The 16,877-nt window shown below is 40.9% G+C and overlaps 1 protein-coding gene across 5 annotated transcripts in view; it reads left to right on the top strand.

Moving 5' to 3' along the window:
* The window catches only part of LOC129703308 (transcription factor Dp-2-like), a 180,466-nt gene that overhangs the window by 134,652 nt on the left and 28,937 nt on the right, over window positions 1–16,877 (top strand). For 3 of the 5 annotated variants that reach the window (XM_055645666.1, XM_055645664.1, XM_055645667.1), the window contains 3 exons: window positions 935–982; window positions 9,642–9,804; window positions 13,678–13,824. In XM_055645666.1, the coding sequence (XP_055501641.1) occupies window positions 935–982; window positions 9,642–9,804; window positions 13,678–13,824 (358 nt within the window). The remainder of the gene's footprint in view (window positions 1–934; window positions 983–9,641; window positions 9,805–13,677; window positions 13,825–16,877) is intronic. The other 2 variants (XM_055645665.1, XM_055645668.1) reach the window with 2 other exon arrangements.

Raw genomic sequence — 16,877 nt, 5'->3', positions numbered from 1 at the left:
ACATCCATATCCTATGAATGAATATATTCAAAAGAGGATTTTTAATGCTGTGTAATACTGTGTAACGTCATTTTTTATATTTAGAAAAAAGACAACAAGAGGAACAGAAAACTCATTATATATCGGCTAACACTCTTAATGTGTCCTTTGTTATAAATATGTATGAAAAGATTTAGAAAGATGGGTGGGGGGCAGGAAAACGTGGTCAGATCATTCCTGTACGTAACAACATTTGCTTATATGCCAAAAAGCAAATAACTACATCTGCTGACTCATTTTTGAAAATGAAAAAGATTGGAAATCATGTTCCAACATTTACATGAATTGGAAGACGGAACTATTAATGACTTTGGCTCAACAGTGAGGCAGCGGTATTATAAGTTTTTCCAAATTTCGAACGGAGCAAATATGCAAGAAGGAGAGATAAGAAAAAATAGAACTAGGTTCCTTAGTTTTAATAGAACTGATTGATTGGGCTCAGGAGATAAAAATGGAAGAGCAGATGCTATTCTTAGGTGATTTTGTGCCTGTTCCTCACTCCCATTGGAAGCTTTCTGAAAGCTTGCAATAAACTGGCTATCAGTTCGACAAATTAATTAGCAATAAATTAAATACATTTTTCATACATTTACAGGAAATATTCCATTGTTTCCTATTCATTTGAACAAATAATATTGGAGGTTTTTAAAATACCCCAAACTAGCCATCCGTAAAATCATTTATTTCTGAAAGCTTTGAATTCTAGGATAAACAGTATAAGAATATGTTAACATTATTGAAATTAAAAGTGCTTATCTGCTGCAATATAAAAAGCCTGGTTAAGCCTCTACACTCGTTAGCATACAATGGAGTATCTCAGGCTATTTTTAAATATTCTATTATGAGAGCTATCCCTTATTCCTTAAATTTCGAATCGGCTTTCTCTTCCTTGCAGGAGCAGAAAACGTTCTCATGAATTTATTGAATCCGATTTTTCAAATAAGTAAGTACATATTAGCATTTTAAATATTCTTCCTCGTATGATTTCCCCAAAGTATATTATGTAATTTTTTTTTGGAGAGGAAGCAGTAACTCGTGCATGATGGTGCCTTGTCAATTGTGATTTATTCTCTGTGGCTAAAAATAGCTTTTCCTTCAGAGGGCTGTAACATGGCTGCACTTCAATGCCACTGTATCTGTCAGCGAACAAGTCCCCGGAGAACAGAGCATCTGCACTTTTCCATTGCGCAGTCTCTGCTCACTTTCATTGCAGAGGGGGGGGGGTTTCCGGCAAAATAAACTGCAGTACACAGCAGATCTTGGAAAAGGTGTCCATATTGAGGGTGACATGTGTATGCTTGCGTGTGAAAGTAATGTACGTTCTAATTAATGTCTAGAATTAAATGTTATGCCAGCAATTGCTGACATGGGACTTTTTGCTTTTAAAAATAAATATCTAATTGGTTTATCATGTCAGTAGTTATTTCCCTATTTTAATCTGCATGTGGCATATAAACCCAATTTAAGGGAAGTCACCTTTTTGCCGCAGTAGCTCTTTTGACAAAGCATATTACTCTAAACATCAACCAAGTGCTATCACTTCACCGTGTAGTTTAGAACATAATGGGAGTAGGAATATGCCACTCTACCCCATGAGTTTGTCCCATCATTCAATATGATCACGGCTGATCTGCCCCTGACCTCATTCCTCTTTTGTGCTAGTTCTCCATAGTCCTTCAAGTCTCAATTACCTGGTCTTTCAAAAAATGTATCTACCTCCTCCATAAATGCCCCTAATGACAAATCAAGGGATATGGTGAGAAAGCAGGAATGGGGTACAGATTCTGGATGATCAGCCATGATCACATTGATTGGAGGTGCTGGCTCAAAGGGCCGAATGGCCTACTCCTGTACCTATTTTCAGTTTCTATATCTCCACAACCGTCTGAGATAGAGAATTTCTAAAATTCACCACCCTCGAGGAAAATAGATCCATGTGCACCTCAGATATACATGGCTGTCCCCAATCTTGTAACTATATCCCCTTATTCAAGATTTTCACCATGGTAGAAACGTCTCGGCATTGACCCAGCCGTGCCCGCTATGGATCTTTTATATTCTTCTTCCAAACCCTGATGCATATAAAACTAATTTATTTAGCCACACATAGGACAACCCTTTGGTCCCAGGAGTTATTTTAGAATGCCTCAAATGCTACTTTAGCCTTTCTTAAACAAGGCGACCAAAACATTACACCAGAGTACAGAGGAGATTCATGAGGTTGTTGCCTGTTCTCAAGGGTCTGAGCTATAGGGAGAGGTTGGGGAGCCTGGGACTTTGTTCCTTGGAGCACGGGAGGCTGAGGAGTGAACTTACAGTGGGGTATAAAATCATGAGGTGAATAGATTGGATGAATGCACAGTTTTTTTCCCCGGAGTCTTGGTCAATCAAAAAATAGAGGGCACAGATTTATCGTGGGATGGAAAACCTGAGGAGCAACTATTTCACCTAGAGGGTGGTGGATATAAGGAATGAGCTGCCAGAGGAAGTGGCTGCTGCCCGTACAATAACAACGTATAAAATATATTTGGACACGTACATGGATAGGAAAGGATTAGTGGGAAGTGGGCCAAACGGGAGCAAATTGGACAGGTTTGGATTGGTCATCATTGTTGGCATGGATGATTCAACGTGGCCTCATTAGTGCGCTGTACAATTCTGATCAAGATTTCTCTCTTTCTAAACTCCTCTTGTAATAGAGACCAGTGTTCCATTCGCATTTCTAACCGCTTGCTGCAACTTTTCTACAATATGTGCCCAAATACACCGAGATTCCTCTATACTTCAATAAAAACAGATAATGCTGGAAATACCCTGCTGGTTAGGTTGTGTTTGTGGGAAGATAAACAAGAGTTAACATTTCCAATTGAATTTCCATTCATCCTCAAAACTGAGAAAGGGAAAACAAAATAAGCGTGTCAAGCTGCAGGGACGATTGGGTGGGTGGGGGGGTAGGGTGAATCTGGGCAGACCATGGGGAGAAGCCATAAGCAAGGTTATCTTGTCGACTAGTGAATGGGCCAGTGGGAACAAAGACAAAATAACGTAAGAGTTGTGAAATGCAGGGCAAGACGACATGCTCTCCACCTACAGAGAATAAAAAAGAAAAAATGGGAGGGTAACAGAGCCAACATAACAACCATCCCTACTTGCCATGATAAAATTTGGTGTTGAATAGTAGCTTAAAGCATTACTGCAAAATGAAACTGAAGTTACACTTCAGTGTAAGTGTAATAAGGATGGATAGGAAGTTTATTTTTTTACATTCTGTCTGCATGCTTTTCTTCTTTATTACATTCAGGCCTCTCCTGATGAGCCCTTGTAGCTCCAGCAATTGTGTAGTCTTCCTGACATGTCAACTGCAGTGATGTTGCTGGGTATCATTTCCCTCAGCTTATGTTTCAAGTTTTATTATCCATGTTTTGCTTTGCTGAATGATTGCTGAAATTAAATGAACACAACATGAGCTGGCTTCAGCCAGTCACCATTTTGCCTGGCTAATGTCTTTCCTTCTGTGAATAGAATCTTATTAAACATTAATATCTATGAAGATGAAGTCCTACTTCATTATGACGACACACTAGATGCCCTGAGGCGTTGCATTCAGTAGGTACCACAATGTTGTCATGTTAATCCAACAAATCTCTCGAGGCATTAACAGATTCAATTAAGATTTCACTGTTCTTTCTATTAACGCTAATAACACATAGACTAGCTTTTTTTCCTTGGAAGCTAATCGTGTTCCTGGCACTTTTCTTTAGGAAATGGCATATCTCCTTTCCCTTTTCTAAAAGAAGAACGACGTCAGATGCCACAGAGAGTATTGTCTCTCCTGAACCTTAATACTGGGCATCACCATTTCTACTGGAGAGTTTCATTCATTAGTTTAATCTGCTACATGGCAAGCTAGCCAGAACAAAGTCCCTTTGGCAGCTGAATCTTCTCCTTGCCACCATGCATCCACTGCAGTTCATGCAATTTGCTATGCAGGGATTTACGACTGGAACCGCTCACCAGAATAATTAATTTCTTCATTAAGGAAGCTGCTTCTGTTTATAGATACTGCCCTACTTTATTGTACACAGTGGTGCCAGAATCTGCAAATGTGATTGTACTGCCTTTCTCAATGCAGCAGGTTCATGTTTTCACTTTTTAATGAAACATTAAAACATATATAACAGTTATCCACTCAAGTGCTTTCAATCTATATGTTTGGAACTTATTTTGTCGATCACTTCATTCTGCTTTTTATCCCGACTGATCTTTGCTCCGTATGATATTGGAGAGCATTTAGTCTGTGGGATCCATTTATTAAAATTCACATAGTGCGATGAAGAGTTACAAGCAAGGCCAGCATTTATTGGCCAGCCTTAATTTCCCATCAGAGGATCATGGTGATTTACTTTCTTGAACTGCCGCAGTTAGTATTATGAAGGTATTCCTGTTACTGAGTTTCTGGATTTTAATCAGCAAAAATGAAGGAATAACAACACGTTTCCAAGTCAGGATTGTCATGGAACATAGAACAGTACAGCACAGGAACAGGCCCTTCAGCCCCTCGTATTTGTGCAGAACATGATGATAATTTAAACTACTCTCCACTGCCTACACATGATCCATATCCCTCCATTCTCGTGTGTATCCTGGTGTCTAACAGCATCGTAAATGCCGCTACGGCATCTCCACCACCACCTCTTGCAGCACGTTTCAGGCACCCGCCATACACTCTGTAGAAAAGAAAATGAACTTGCCTCACACATCTTCTTTAAACTTTAACCTTAAATCTATGACCTCTAGTCTTTGACATTTCGATCCTGAGGTAAAAGGGTGTAACTGCCTCCCTTAACCATGCCGGTTCTGACTGTCTACCCTATCCGTCATTTGAGGATGGCTTGCGAGCAGCAGTTATCCTAACATGTCCTTTCTGATTATAGTGGTTGTGGATTTGGAGGGAAACAAACTTCATATTCAAGATCATATTTATATTCTGTGGGTGGTGCACCTGGTAGAGCTGTTGTCTCGCAGAGCCAGCGACGTGGGTTCAATCCTGTCCTCGGATGCTGCCTGGGTGGAGTTTGTACATTGTCCCTGTATCTCTGTGGGCTTACTCCAGGTGCTCCGATTTCCTCCCACGCCCAAAAAACATGCGGGTTGTAGGTTAATTGGCCTCTGTAAATTGCTCCTGGTGTCTAGAGAGTGAATCTGAAGATGGGATAATATAGACATAGAAAATAGGTACAAGAGTAGGCCTATTTACACACTCAATGTGATCATGGCTGCTCATCCAAAATCAGTACCCTGTTCCTGCTTTCTCCCCAAATCCCTTAATTCCGTTAGCCCTAAGAGCTATATCTAACTCTCTCTTGAATGCACCATATAGATCCAGTGAATGAGTAGCTGATGGTCAATGTGGACCATGCCGGTGGGTTGAATAACTTGTTTCCATGCTGCATCTCTTAATCAAATCAATCAGTGTATTGAATGCAAAATGGCCTGCTTTTGTAGAAGGTGTAATGATGCTTTTAAATAATAACCTAAAATGTTAGAAATATTCAGCTTGTCAGGCAGCATCTCTGAAGAGACAAATGTGGCAATGACCTATGTTTCAGATCAATGACCTTTCATCAGAACTGTTCCGTTGAAACTCAATGGTTTGACAGGCTAACCCTGTTTCTCTCACCAGAGGTGCTGCCTGACCTGTTGAATATTTCCAACATCTTTCTTTCATTTCAGTTTCCCAGCCTCTCTTTATTAGTTTGCAATTATTTTAATGGAGCTTTCACGAACATCATCCCAACCATAGGAGTAACCTGAAATTTGCTTTTGCCTGGATGATGTCCAAATAACCTATTTACACAGGCAGTGATTTTATTTATTTTTCTGTCGTTTTGTACCAAGTGATGTGACTTCATTTAAATATCTGTTTGCATTGTAATTTAATAGTTAGCACTCATGCATCTATATATTCTATGGTATTTCTCTTGCATGTTAACAAAGGTTATCTGTTGTATATTATGTACAGCATTGGAAATGATTTTTAGTTTAGGCCTGAGTTTGCCCTGACCAGTGATCACCCCGCATACTAGCACTATCCTACAAACTAGGGACAATTTTACCACTTTATCAAGGCCGATTAATCTACAAACCTGCACGTCTTTGGAATGTGGGAGGAAACTGGAACCCCCATAGAAAACCCATGCGGTCACTGGGAGAACATACAAACTCCGTACAGACAGTACCCCTAGTCAGGATTGAACCTGGGTCTCTGGTGCTGTAAGGCAGCAACTTTAACGCTACACCACCATGCTGGTATGAATCTAATGTGTCTTATCAGAAAACTTACAGTTTAAAAAAACTTTTTAACAACACATGTCTCCTATGCAAAATGAACTGTTGTTATGTAAAAAAAAAAACTGCAGGGATTGAAATCACAATTAATATCCTTTGCTTGGATCTGTTCTCAACGGAAAGTTTTGGTGTTGATGATGACATTTTCCCAATAATTTTTAATCTATATCCAAAAAATAATTCAGATGAGTAACTGATATTTGTACATAATATTGCCATATCCTCTTTTTCATCCTATGGAGAAAGTAGGGTGACATTTCTGGAGGAAGGAATAGTGAAATTAAAGGTAAACATTTTGTTGCACTGCAGATCAGGGGAGGAATGAATAATGAAAATATCTTTATCGCAGAGGTGAACATTTTCCTATTAGTTGAAGCTCTGAACCATTTTCATTTATAAAACATGACTATTGAGTATTTAGCCTTGTGACAAAAGGTGAAGCAGATAGATATTGACGGCAGCAAAGTTAAAATCTGTGTGTGTGTGTGTGTGTGCGTATACAGTGATTTGAGCAGCAGAATGCAATGCACAATATAGTTAACCTTGTTAGTTCTGCGTAAAGCTCAAGATAGAACAGTTAATTCTTCTTTCTCAATTATAGTTATTTTATCTGTCAGTAGATTTTCTTGAAGATTCAAATTTTGGCATCAAGTGCTCAATCAGCTCTAAATTTAATTGGCAATCTGTATGGTGTAAAATTATGTTTCTAAAATGTAATTGAGGCAGAAAATAACCGGAGACTTCATTCCAAGTTAACCTGTTCTATATTTGGTGCTCTAATGTAGATGTTAACCTTCCTTGAAGAGAAATCAGGTATATACAAGGATAACTTGCCTCTGCAGCCCCAGGACCTTCTACAGTGTACATATGATGGACAACGCAGTCTGCTTTCTCACCATTTAAGGTTTAAAAAGAAAAAAGAAAATCAGCAAATCTCACCCCCATTTGCTCTTGCACAAAAGTAGATCTGTCTCTCTTTGTGGGAAACCACGTGGGAGTAAGGCTCATTATAAACCGTGAGCCATGACGCAAATTAGTGTCAGTTTCTTCGTTCCATTTTGCCTGTGAAAATGTTGACGCATTTCCTTGTAACCTGACATGCATAAGTAAAGGACTTCTCAGTACCAACCACGAAGAGAACAAATTTATGTTCAACTGCTTGTGACAAATGCCTGTATTTATTTTTATTTTAATACACACCAACTGAGGCAACGGCTGCTGTTATTTAATAAACACTTGTTCATAATTGATTTACCTTGCTGCAGAAATTGTAGTGGATGGCAAAGGATGTCATGGTGGGTTAGAAGGGTGGTTGACCGACATGAAACTGAATTATTCTCATTGGGTGTATATTATATAATTGATCTGCAGACAATAAAGTGATTAAATAAACTGCTAGAAGATCTCAGCAGGAAGATCTTCAGGGAAGGCAATGGGGTAGTCGGTGTTTCTGGTCGAGACCCCGCACCAGGACTGAGAGGGTAAAAGGAAGATAACCACTATACAGAAGGGTGAAGGTAGACAAAAGTTTTGGCCCGAAATGTTGCCTATTTCCTTAGCTCCGTAGATGCTGCCTCGCCCTGCCTCACCCGCTGAGTTTCTCCAGCACTTTTATCTACCTTTGATTTTCCAGCATCTGCAGTTCCTTCTTGAACACACAGAGGGTGAGTCAGGCTGGAACCAGATTGGGATGATAGGCAGGTGAAGCTGGAAGAGGGTGTGGGGTGTTGAGATGGAGGCTGGTGGATCTTGTTGTGTGTGGTGTACACAGCCTAACGTTGTAGAACAACTTGTTCTATTTGATCTTATTTGATTGTGCACACCAGGTTGACAGCATTAGGTGAAACGTGAAGGTTGCAAACTCCCGCCCCGAGGCTGGTACATGAAAGGTGGGAACTGATGTGGTGGGACGGGTGGGCGGAATATTAGGCAAATGGGGGCGAGGAGAGGAGAGGATGTGTTGAAACGGAGGCTGGTAGATGAGAGGTGGAACCAGATTAGGGAGGAATGATGGCCAGATGTAATTGGGGGAGGGGGTGCGCTAAGGCACAGACTGGTAGGTGATAGATGGGACCAGAGATTGGAGAGATGGTGGGCAGATGGAACCAGGCAGGGAATAGGAAAGTGAACTAAGGGAGATGAAACCCAGATAGATAGGCATGTGGGTGGTAGGGACAGTAAGTCAGGTAGGGTAGAGTTCTGGGCCTCGAGGAGAAATATTGAAAAGGGTAATAAAGAGAGAGAGGACCAGGTTTCGCTGATGGGCGTAGAAACGTAACGCTATCTGAAAGTGAAACATTCAATGTTCATGCCATTGGGTAGCAGACTAGTTAATGGAATATGAGGTGATGTTCTTGGGCCTCACCATGGCTGTGAGGATGGACACAGAACGGGAAAGGGATTTGAAATCGCACACAACCAAATGACCGTAGTGGTCAGGTGATCTTGCCCTGCCAAAAATGGTCGCTCAATCTTTGTTTAGTCTCGCCAATGTAAAGGGGGGGGCACATACAATGAAACAGTTTTGTGCAAATTTGAAAGAAGTGTCTGCAGTTATTCTAATGTGCTCTGTTACAACCTCTTTGCAATTTTGGAAAATTTGACAAACTTTCAAGAAAGCCAAGATGCTTTGGCAGAATGGGCAGGCTGGTGACAGGTCTATTTTAGTGCAGACAAGAGGCAACGGAATTTAAAGGGAGAAACTGCTTTTATGTGGTGTATTTTATATTCTTTGATTGTACCAAATGCTTCACAGCCAAATAAATATTTTTGAAGTGCTGTTACTGTTGTTTTGCGTCCAAAGCAGGAGGCAATTTCCTCATCACAGGGTCCCAAAAACACTGTGCGAGGGATGATCAGCTAAACTGGATTGGATTGAGATGAGCAGCAGCAGCAGCAAAAACTAGCATTGCAACAAGATATATTTTCCTTCTCTCCAGGCAGGACTTCAGTTTATTGTGTACCCTGAAGGGTGTCTCTTCTGACAATGTGGCATCCCCTCAGTATTTACTGAAACTAGGAATTAATATGTAATTTAGTTGAAAATAAATATCAGGGTTTATTGAAAGCCGAAGGAGTGAAAATTCATTTTTCCTTGTTAAGAGAAGAATTAAATGGTGCTTTCGGTGTCACAAAACTTGTGGGATAGTAAAAAAAAAAATCACTTCACCCAGAGGCTTTCTCAGTTGTGTACACAAGATAAGCCTTAAAAAGCTACTGTAAGTGAAGTATGAAACTTGATTTTTTTTTTTTAGTAAACGAAACAAGAAAGGGGAAAAGAATGGGAAGGGCCTACGGCACTTTTCAATGAAAGTGTGTGAAAAGGTGCAGCGGAAAGGAACAACTTCCTACAATGAAGTGGCTGATGAGTTGGTGGCGGAGTTCAGCAGTTCCAATAATCACATGTCGTCCGATTCTGTAAGTGAATAGTTCTTCGCACCGTTAAATCTATTATGAGAAATTCCATTAATCTCTCGTAAGAAAATTCTTAAGTAAAACGTAATAAAGTTAGCGCTGTGAGATTATTTGTGATTTATCTCCTTGTGTTCAACCAGATACAGGGATACTATATCTGAAAAACTTTGCTATCTTTTTAATGCAATTTACTCAGCTAATTTTAATGAATATGTATTTATTCACTCTCTTTCTGAGTACCACTGTATAATTTGTTTTGCTGGATAATTGTTCAATATTTACATTGGCTGTGGCAGCTTTTGATAGAGCAATCCATGCAAGTTGATCTCACCATCTCCATCATCGGAGACCGACTGTCGACTGGCATCTATTATAAACCCACTGACTCCCACAACTATCTAGACGACACTTCTTCCCACCCTGCTTCCTATAAAGACTATCCCTTACTCTGTCTACGCCGTATCTGCGCCCAAGATAACGTGTTCCATACTGGCACATCAGAGATGCCATCACCAGCCACATCTTCGCACCTCCACACCTTTCCACAGAGACCATTCCCTCCGCAACTCCCTGGTCAACTTGTCCCTTCCCACCCAAACCACCCCCTCCCCAGGTACTTTCCCCTGCAACCAGGGGATGCGATACTTGTCCCTATACCTCCCCCCTCGACTCCGTCCAAGGACCCCAACGGTCTTTTCAGGAGAGGCAGAGGTTCACTTGCATCTCCTCCAATCTAATCTACTGCACCCGTTGTTCCAGGTGTGGACTCCTATATATCAGCGAGTTTTGCTGTACACCAAGCACTGATCTCCTGGTTGCTCAACACTTTAACTCTCCCTCCCATTCCCAATCTGACCTTTCTGTCCTGGACCTCATCCATTGTCAGAGTGAGGCCCAGCGCAAATTGGAGGAACAGCACCTCATATTTCACTTGGGCAGCCTACACCCCAGCGGGATGAACATTGACCTCCAATTTGCTTTCTCTCTCTCCATCTCTTTCCCCTTTCCAGTTCTCGACCAGTCTCACTGTCTCCGACTACATTTTATCTCTGTTGCTTTGTTGTTACTTTCTCCCAGCTAACAATAATCTATTCTACATTTTCCTTTATTTCCATTCCCTTTGTCCTGTTTTCACTACTTACACTTCCTTATCTATGTATCTCCCACTCCCCTGATATCAGTCTGAAGAAGGGTCTCGTCCCAAAACGTTATCCATTCATTCTCTCCAGAGATGCTGCCTGTCCTGCTGAATTGCTCCAGCATTTTGTGTCTATCTTCGACCTATTCTCATGGTCTTCTCTTGTCCCTGATATAGTTTTTGCTCATTCACATATTTATTCAGATATCTCTATAGTTATGAGACTCAATTGAGACTCCACCAACCATGCTTTTGGATATCTTGGTGATTTTCCCAATGGCTTCAGAATAGTTTCTTCCTGTTCACTTCATCTAACCTGTTGTGGTTTTGTGCACCACAGGCAAATTTGAATTGGACAACTTTCTCAGATTCTTGGAACTGAAACCCTTCATCTCAGGAATTCTTCTCAGAGAAGAACAAGTCCCAACAGCTTCCTCTGGGTCTGATCAGAAACATCAACTATCTGTGTCCTCTAGAGATGCTGCCTGACCTGCTGAGTTACTACAGCACTTTCTTCTGCACCCTGGCTATCACCTTCACATCTTTCCTGGTGTGCAATGACCAACATTAATTATAAACTCTTTCTGTTTAGTTTCTTGCCTCTAATTATGAACAAGATACTGCGGGTTTTTTATGCTGCTTTGCACCTCCTTATTACCTATAAAAAATATTTTCAGAATTTCTAATACAGGTGCACAACCTTTTATCCGAAAACCTTGGGACCAGACACTTTTCGGAATTCGGAATTTGTCGGCCTTCGGAATGGAAATTTTTTAGCGTAGATTTTAATGGCCGGCTCAGTGGTAGAGTGCTCGGCTCATATCCGCAAGGTCGCGAGTTTGCGCCTTGATCCCGGCAGTTCCTCGGTCGCGAGTTTGAGTCTTCAATGTAGTTTTTTCTTGCAGAATAAATGTCTGTATGAAATGCAGTGTGTTGAATGAATTCCTGAATTTGTAAATGTGCCCGCAGCATTGAATCACCTCTTGCACTCATGTCACCCTAGCGGGGCTACATGCCCTTAGGCGGCCTAAGGCGACATTTTCACACTCTTATATCCGTGTGCAGCAGAGGCGACGTGCGTTTGGCGCCAAACATGAGCTTTGGCCTGCCATGTTTAGCGCCAAACGTGAGCTTTGGTGAGCTTTGGTGTGCAGACGACATCCTGGAAAAAATGTCCGGTTTCTTCCAGGTAGGCGATATACCCTCCCGGGCAATATACCCTCCACTTCTCTTTTATGAAGGGGATTTAGTTCCCCTTTCTTCCAGGACCGACCGGAGGTTCCGCTGTCACCTCTGCGGGCCGCCCTCGGTGAACGTTTTCAAGGACCTTTCTTCAAGGACCGAAAAAATGTCCGCTATTCGGAGGTTTTCGTTATTTGGATCTTTGGATAAAAGGTTGTGCACCTGTAGTAGATGTGATCTTTAACGTAAACAACTTTCACGAATCCTGAAATTTTGTTTTGAGACTTTATGCAATGTTCATGTGCTCCTCTTTCCTATATAATTCTAGCCAGGGGTTCTCCTGAAATGGCTTCTGTGACTGCTTTGTCCCGTGACTTCTGGAGGGCCTAACCACTGCTTCTCTTCTCCTTAACATGCTGTATTTTGGTGTTATCTTCCAAAGTTTGGCATCTGATTCTACGTATGATCTTGCAAAGCTCTATCAAATCTCCTTTCAATCTACGAGGCTCCGAGAAGAACAAATCCAGCTTCTTCCTTTGAGTCTGAAGAAGAGTCCCAATCAGAAACATCATCTTATCCATGTCATCCAGAGATGCTGCCTGACATATTTCCTTATAACCTTGTGGTGAAATTACTCATCTAGGAATATCGAACACTTTTAAGTCATTTCTTTAGTGTCTTGATCCAATACTTCTTTTTGTAGCCTAACAGTGCTTTATGAAAGTTTAAAATAATTTCCCTGCTTTAGGATGACCAGAAGCCACTTTCTTCAGTCTGTCATAAGTTCTGTATCTTTATCTCCAATTGCAATCCCGACTGTTCACAAGCTTGGGTTTACAGCTGGTGTTCTGAACATTGATCCTTAAATGTCATACAACACCATATCCAGTTCGACACAATCGGCACCAATTGTCCTCCACTGTGATTCAACTTAGTTGGCTCTTGTTAACAACACTAAGCACTGCTTTTGTTGGTTCTGGAATCAGTTGTTCAAATGATATTGGCTGAATGAACCATTTCACCCAAACCCTCTACTGTTTCCCTCTGAACTAGTATGGGCAACCAACCTCATTTTAATTTGGGTTGTAGTTTTCCAGTGCCTATAATTTCAAACTCCTTCACAGCCTAACCCCTTCCAACTATCATGGCATCCACCAGTCACCACACTCTGTGAAGATATTCTATGCTCCTAAAATGTAACTGCAATTTATTATGGCAGGCATCACAAGAGCAATGTAGCTTTTTTTATCTTTACCTCCTACTGCTGAGTTCCCCAAGGGAGAACTGCAAACAAAAATTGGCCATATGGTGCAATGAGCTTGATTGACAGATTAAACAGGAAGATAATTATTGGACAGAATTTCAATTTTAAATTAAACTGGTGATTTGAACAGAAGAAAAAATGAATTATTTTTGATTGATGTGGTAACAACGTTGTTAAAAGCTGAAAGATGTGGCGACATAATAAAAGTAAAAGCCATATGTTTTGACTTTTCCAAACTTCTGAAGAAATCTTTAATGATTTGAGCTGGTTTGTTTTCCACCACCCTTTTCAGCAGGCATATGACCAGAAGAATATACGACGCCGTGTTTACGACGCGCTGAATGTGTTGATGGCTATGAACATCATTTCGAAGGAAAAGAAAGAAATCCGATGGATTGGGCTTCCCACAAATTCTGCTCAGGAATTCCAGAACCTTGAGGTGAGGCGTCATAAATTGTAACAAAGTGTAATCTTGCATGCATAAGAAAAACGACTGTATGGATTAAGCATGTTAACAGTTTAATAAATCAGACTCTGCAACTTGGCTAAAATTGAACCAAACCAGGCTGAACATCTGCTTCAGAATATCTTAAGAGGGCAAATTTCACAAATTATCCGTTTGTTTCTTTCTTTCACCATTATTTCATTTTGGTCCATTGACGTTTTTAGTATCCATGCTGGCCAAATGTATAGAAACAAGGAACTGTAGATGCTGGTTAATGCACAAGAGGGCACAGAACGCTGGAGTAACTCAGCAAGTCAGGCAGTGTCTCTGGAGAACATGGATAGGTGATGTTTCAAGTCAAGACCAGACAACTGAATGTAACATTCAGATTATGGCAATTGTGCCAGAGCCAGAGGCAGTGGTTCCCACTCCAGAGACATGAGCTCACGATCTTTTTTGATACTCCAGTCCAAAACTAGGGCCTCCTGTCTGTTTAGGATACCATTCTTCAGATGAGATCTTTACCTTCTTGCACATAGTAGATTTAGAAGTTTCCATCTAACTATTTTGGAGAAAGATCATGGAGTTCTGTTCACTATTTATCCTCAACTAGCATCACTAAGGCTCAAGATCAAGAATTGATACGTGTACAATTGACTCTTGTGTATAATTTTGTTATTTAATTTAGTTTAAAGTTACAGTGTGGAAACAGGCCCTTCGGCCCACTGAGACAGTGCCAACCAGCGATCACCCATACACTAGTTTTATCCTACCCACTGGGGACAATTTACAGAAGCCAACTAACCTATCAACCTGCACATTTTTGGATTGTGGGGGGAGTAAACCGGAGAAAACCCCTGTGCTGCCCTCTACGCCCTGTCCTGAATGTACAGTGCCCTCCATAAAGTTTGGGACAAAGACCCATCATTTATTTATTTGCCTCTGTACTCCACAATTTGAGATTTGTAATAAAAAGATTTTAATAAGGGCCATTTTTATATGTTTTGGTTTCACCATGTAGAAATTACAGCAGTGTTTATACATAGTCTCATCTCCCCCCCCCCCCCCCCCCCCCCCCCCCCCCCATTTCAGGGCACCATAATGTTTGGGACACAGCAATGTCATGTACATGAAAGTAGTCATGTTTAATATTTTGTTGCATATCCTTTGCATCCAATGACTGCTTGAAGTCTGCGATTCATGGACATCACCAGTTGCTGGTTGTCTTCTCTGGTGATGCTCTGACAGGCCTGAATTGCAGCCACCTTTGCTTATGCTTGTTTTGTGGGCTAGTCCCCTCCATTTTCTCTTCAGCATATAAAAAACATCTTCAATTGGGTTCAGATCGGGTGATTGACTTGGCCACTCAATAATTGACCATTTTTTAGCTTTGAAAAACTCCTTTGTTGCTTTAGCAGTATGTTTGGGATCATTGTCTTGCTGTAGAATGAACCGCCGGCCAATGAATTTTGATGCATTTGTTTGAACTTGAGCTGATAGGATGTGTCTATACACTTCAGAATTCATTATGCTACTACCATCAGCAGTTGTATCATCAATGAAGATAAGTGAGCCAGTACCATCAGCAGCCATACATGACCAGGCCATAACACCCCCACCACCGTGTTTCACAGATGAGGTGGTATGCTTTGGATCTTGGGCAGTTCCTTCTCTCCGCCATATTTTGCTCTTGACATCACTCTGATATAAGTTAATCTTCGTCTCATCTGTCCACAAGACTTCTTTCCAGAACTGTGGATGCTCTTTTATGTACTTCTTAGCAAACTGTAACCCTGGTCATCCTATTTTTGCAGCTAACCAGTGGTTTGCATCTTGCAGTGTAGCCTCAGTATTTCTGTTCATGAAGTCTTCTGCGGACAGTGGTCATTGACTAATCCACACCTGACTCCAGAAGAGTGTTTCTGATCTGTCAGACAGGTGTTTGAGGATTTTTCCTTTATATAGAGAACATTATTCTGCTGTGGAGGTCTTCCTTGGCCTGCCAGTCCCTTTGCAGTTAGTAAGCTCACCAGTGCTCTCTTTCTTCTTAACGATGTTCCAAACAATTGATTTTGGTAAGCCTAAGGTTTGGCTGATGTCTCTAACAATTTTATTCTTGTTTCTCAGTCTCATAATGGCTTCTTTGATAATGGCTTCTTCATTGGCACAATTTTGGTCCTTATGTTGATAAACAGCAAAAAAAGTTTCCAAAGGTGATGGAAAGACTGGAGGTGCTGAGAGCTCTCTTATACCTGCATTAAGGAGGCATTTAAACACACCTGAGCAATTCCAAACACATGTAAAGCCATGTGTCCCAAACATTATGGTGCCCCGAAATGGGAGGACTATGTATAAACACAGCTGTAATTTCTACATGGTGGAACCAAAATGTATAAAATGCCTTTAATAAAATCTGACAATGTGCACTTTAGCTACATGTGATTTTTTTCTATTATAAATCTCAAATCGTGGAGTACAGAGGCAAATAAATAAATGATGGGTCTATGTTCCAAACATTGTGGAGGGCACTGTATGTTTGTCTTTCCAGTTAATACATTTTATGCCAAACCAAGAGATCCACGCAGGTCCACTCAAAGCTAAACCAGCCCCGTTATTAATTTTCAATTAGCAGCCAAGGAAGTGCAAGAGAGCAGCCTAGCTGGACGCCCTCTTTGACTTTAACTTCTTTGTGTTACATGCCAGCCCTCGTGCTTGGTTTCACTCGGGCTGCTGAATCTTGAAACTGCATGTGTGGGGAAGGATGAATATGAACCAACGTCCTCATTCTGTTGCCAGGACAAAATGTATGGATCATTATTGCTGCCTTGACACTTGTTGATATCCATGGTGACAGGAACATTGTTATAATACCTAATCAGTTAAGAATGCAGGAAAAATAGAAAATGGAATTCATCTTGTTGGCCCACATTCTTAATTATCCAGGCTCTTATATGTTTGATTCTCGTTCAAATTGTTCTGGGTTTGCAGCCTTATTGAGTTGTCCATTCCATACCTCTACGACTAAGCAAGATAACTAAATTTAAACT

The sequence above is a fragment of the Leucoraja erinacea genome, chromosome 14, assembly GCF_028641065.1.
Source record: "Leucoraja erinacea ecotype New England chromosome 14, Leri_hhj_1, whole genome shotgun sequence".
In the NCBI taxonomy this organism is placed as follows: Eukaryota; Metazoa; Chordata; class Chondrichthyes; order Rajiformes; family Rajidae; genus Leucoraja; species Leucoraja erinaceus.
The sequence above is the reverse complement of the archived record's forward strand: the minus strand, read 5'-3'. Positions and strand labels throughout refer to the sequence as shown.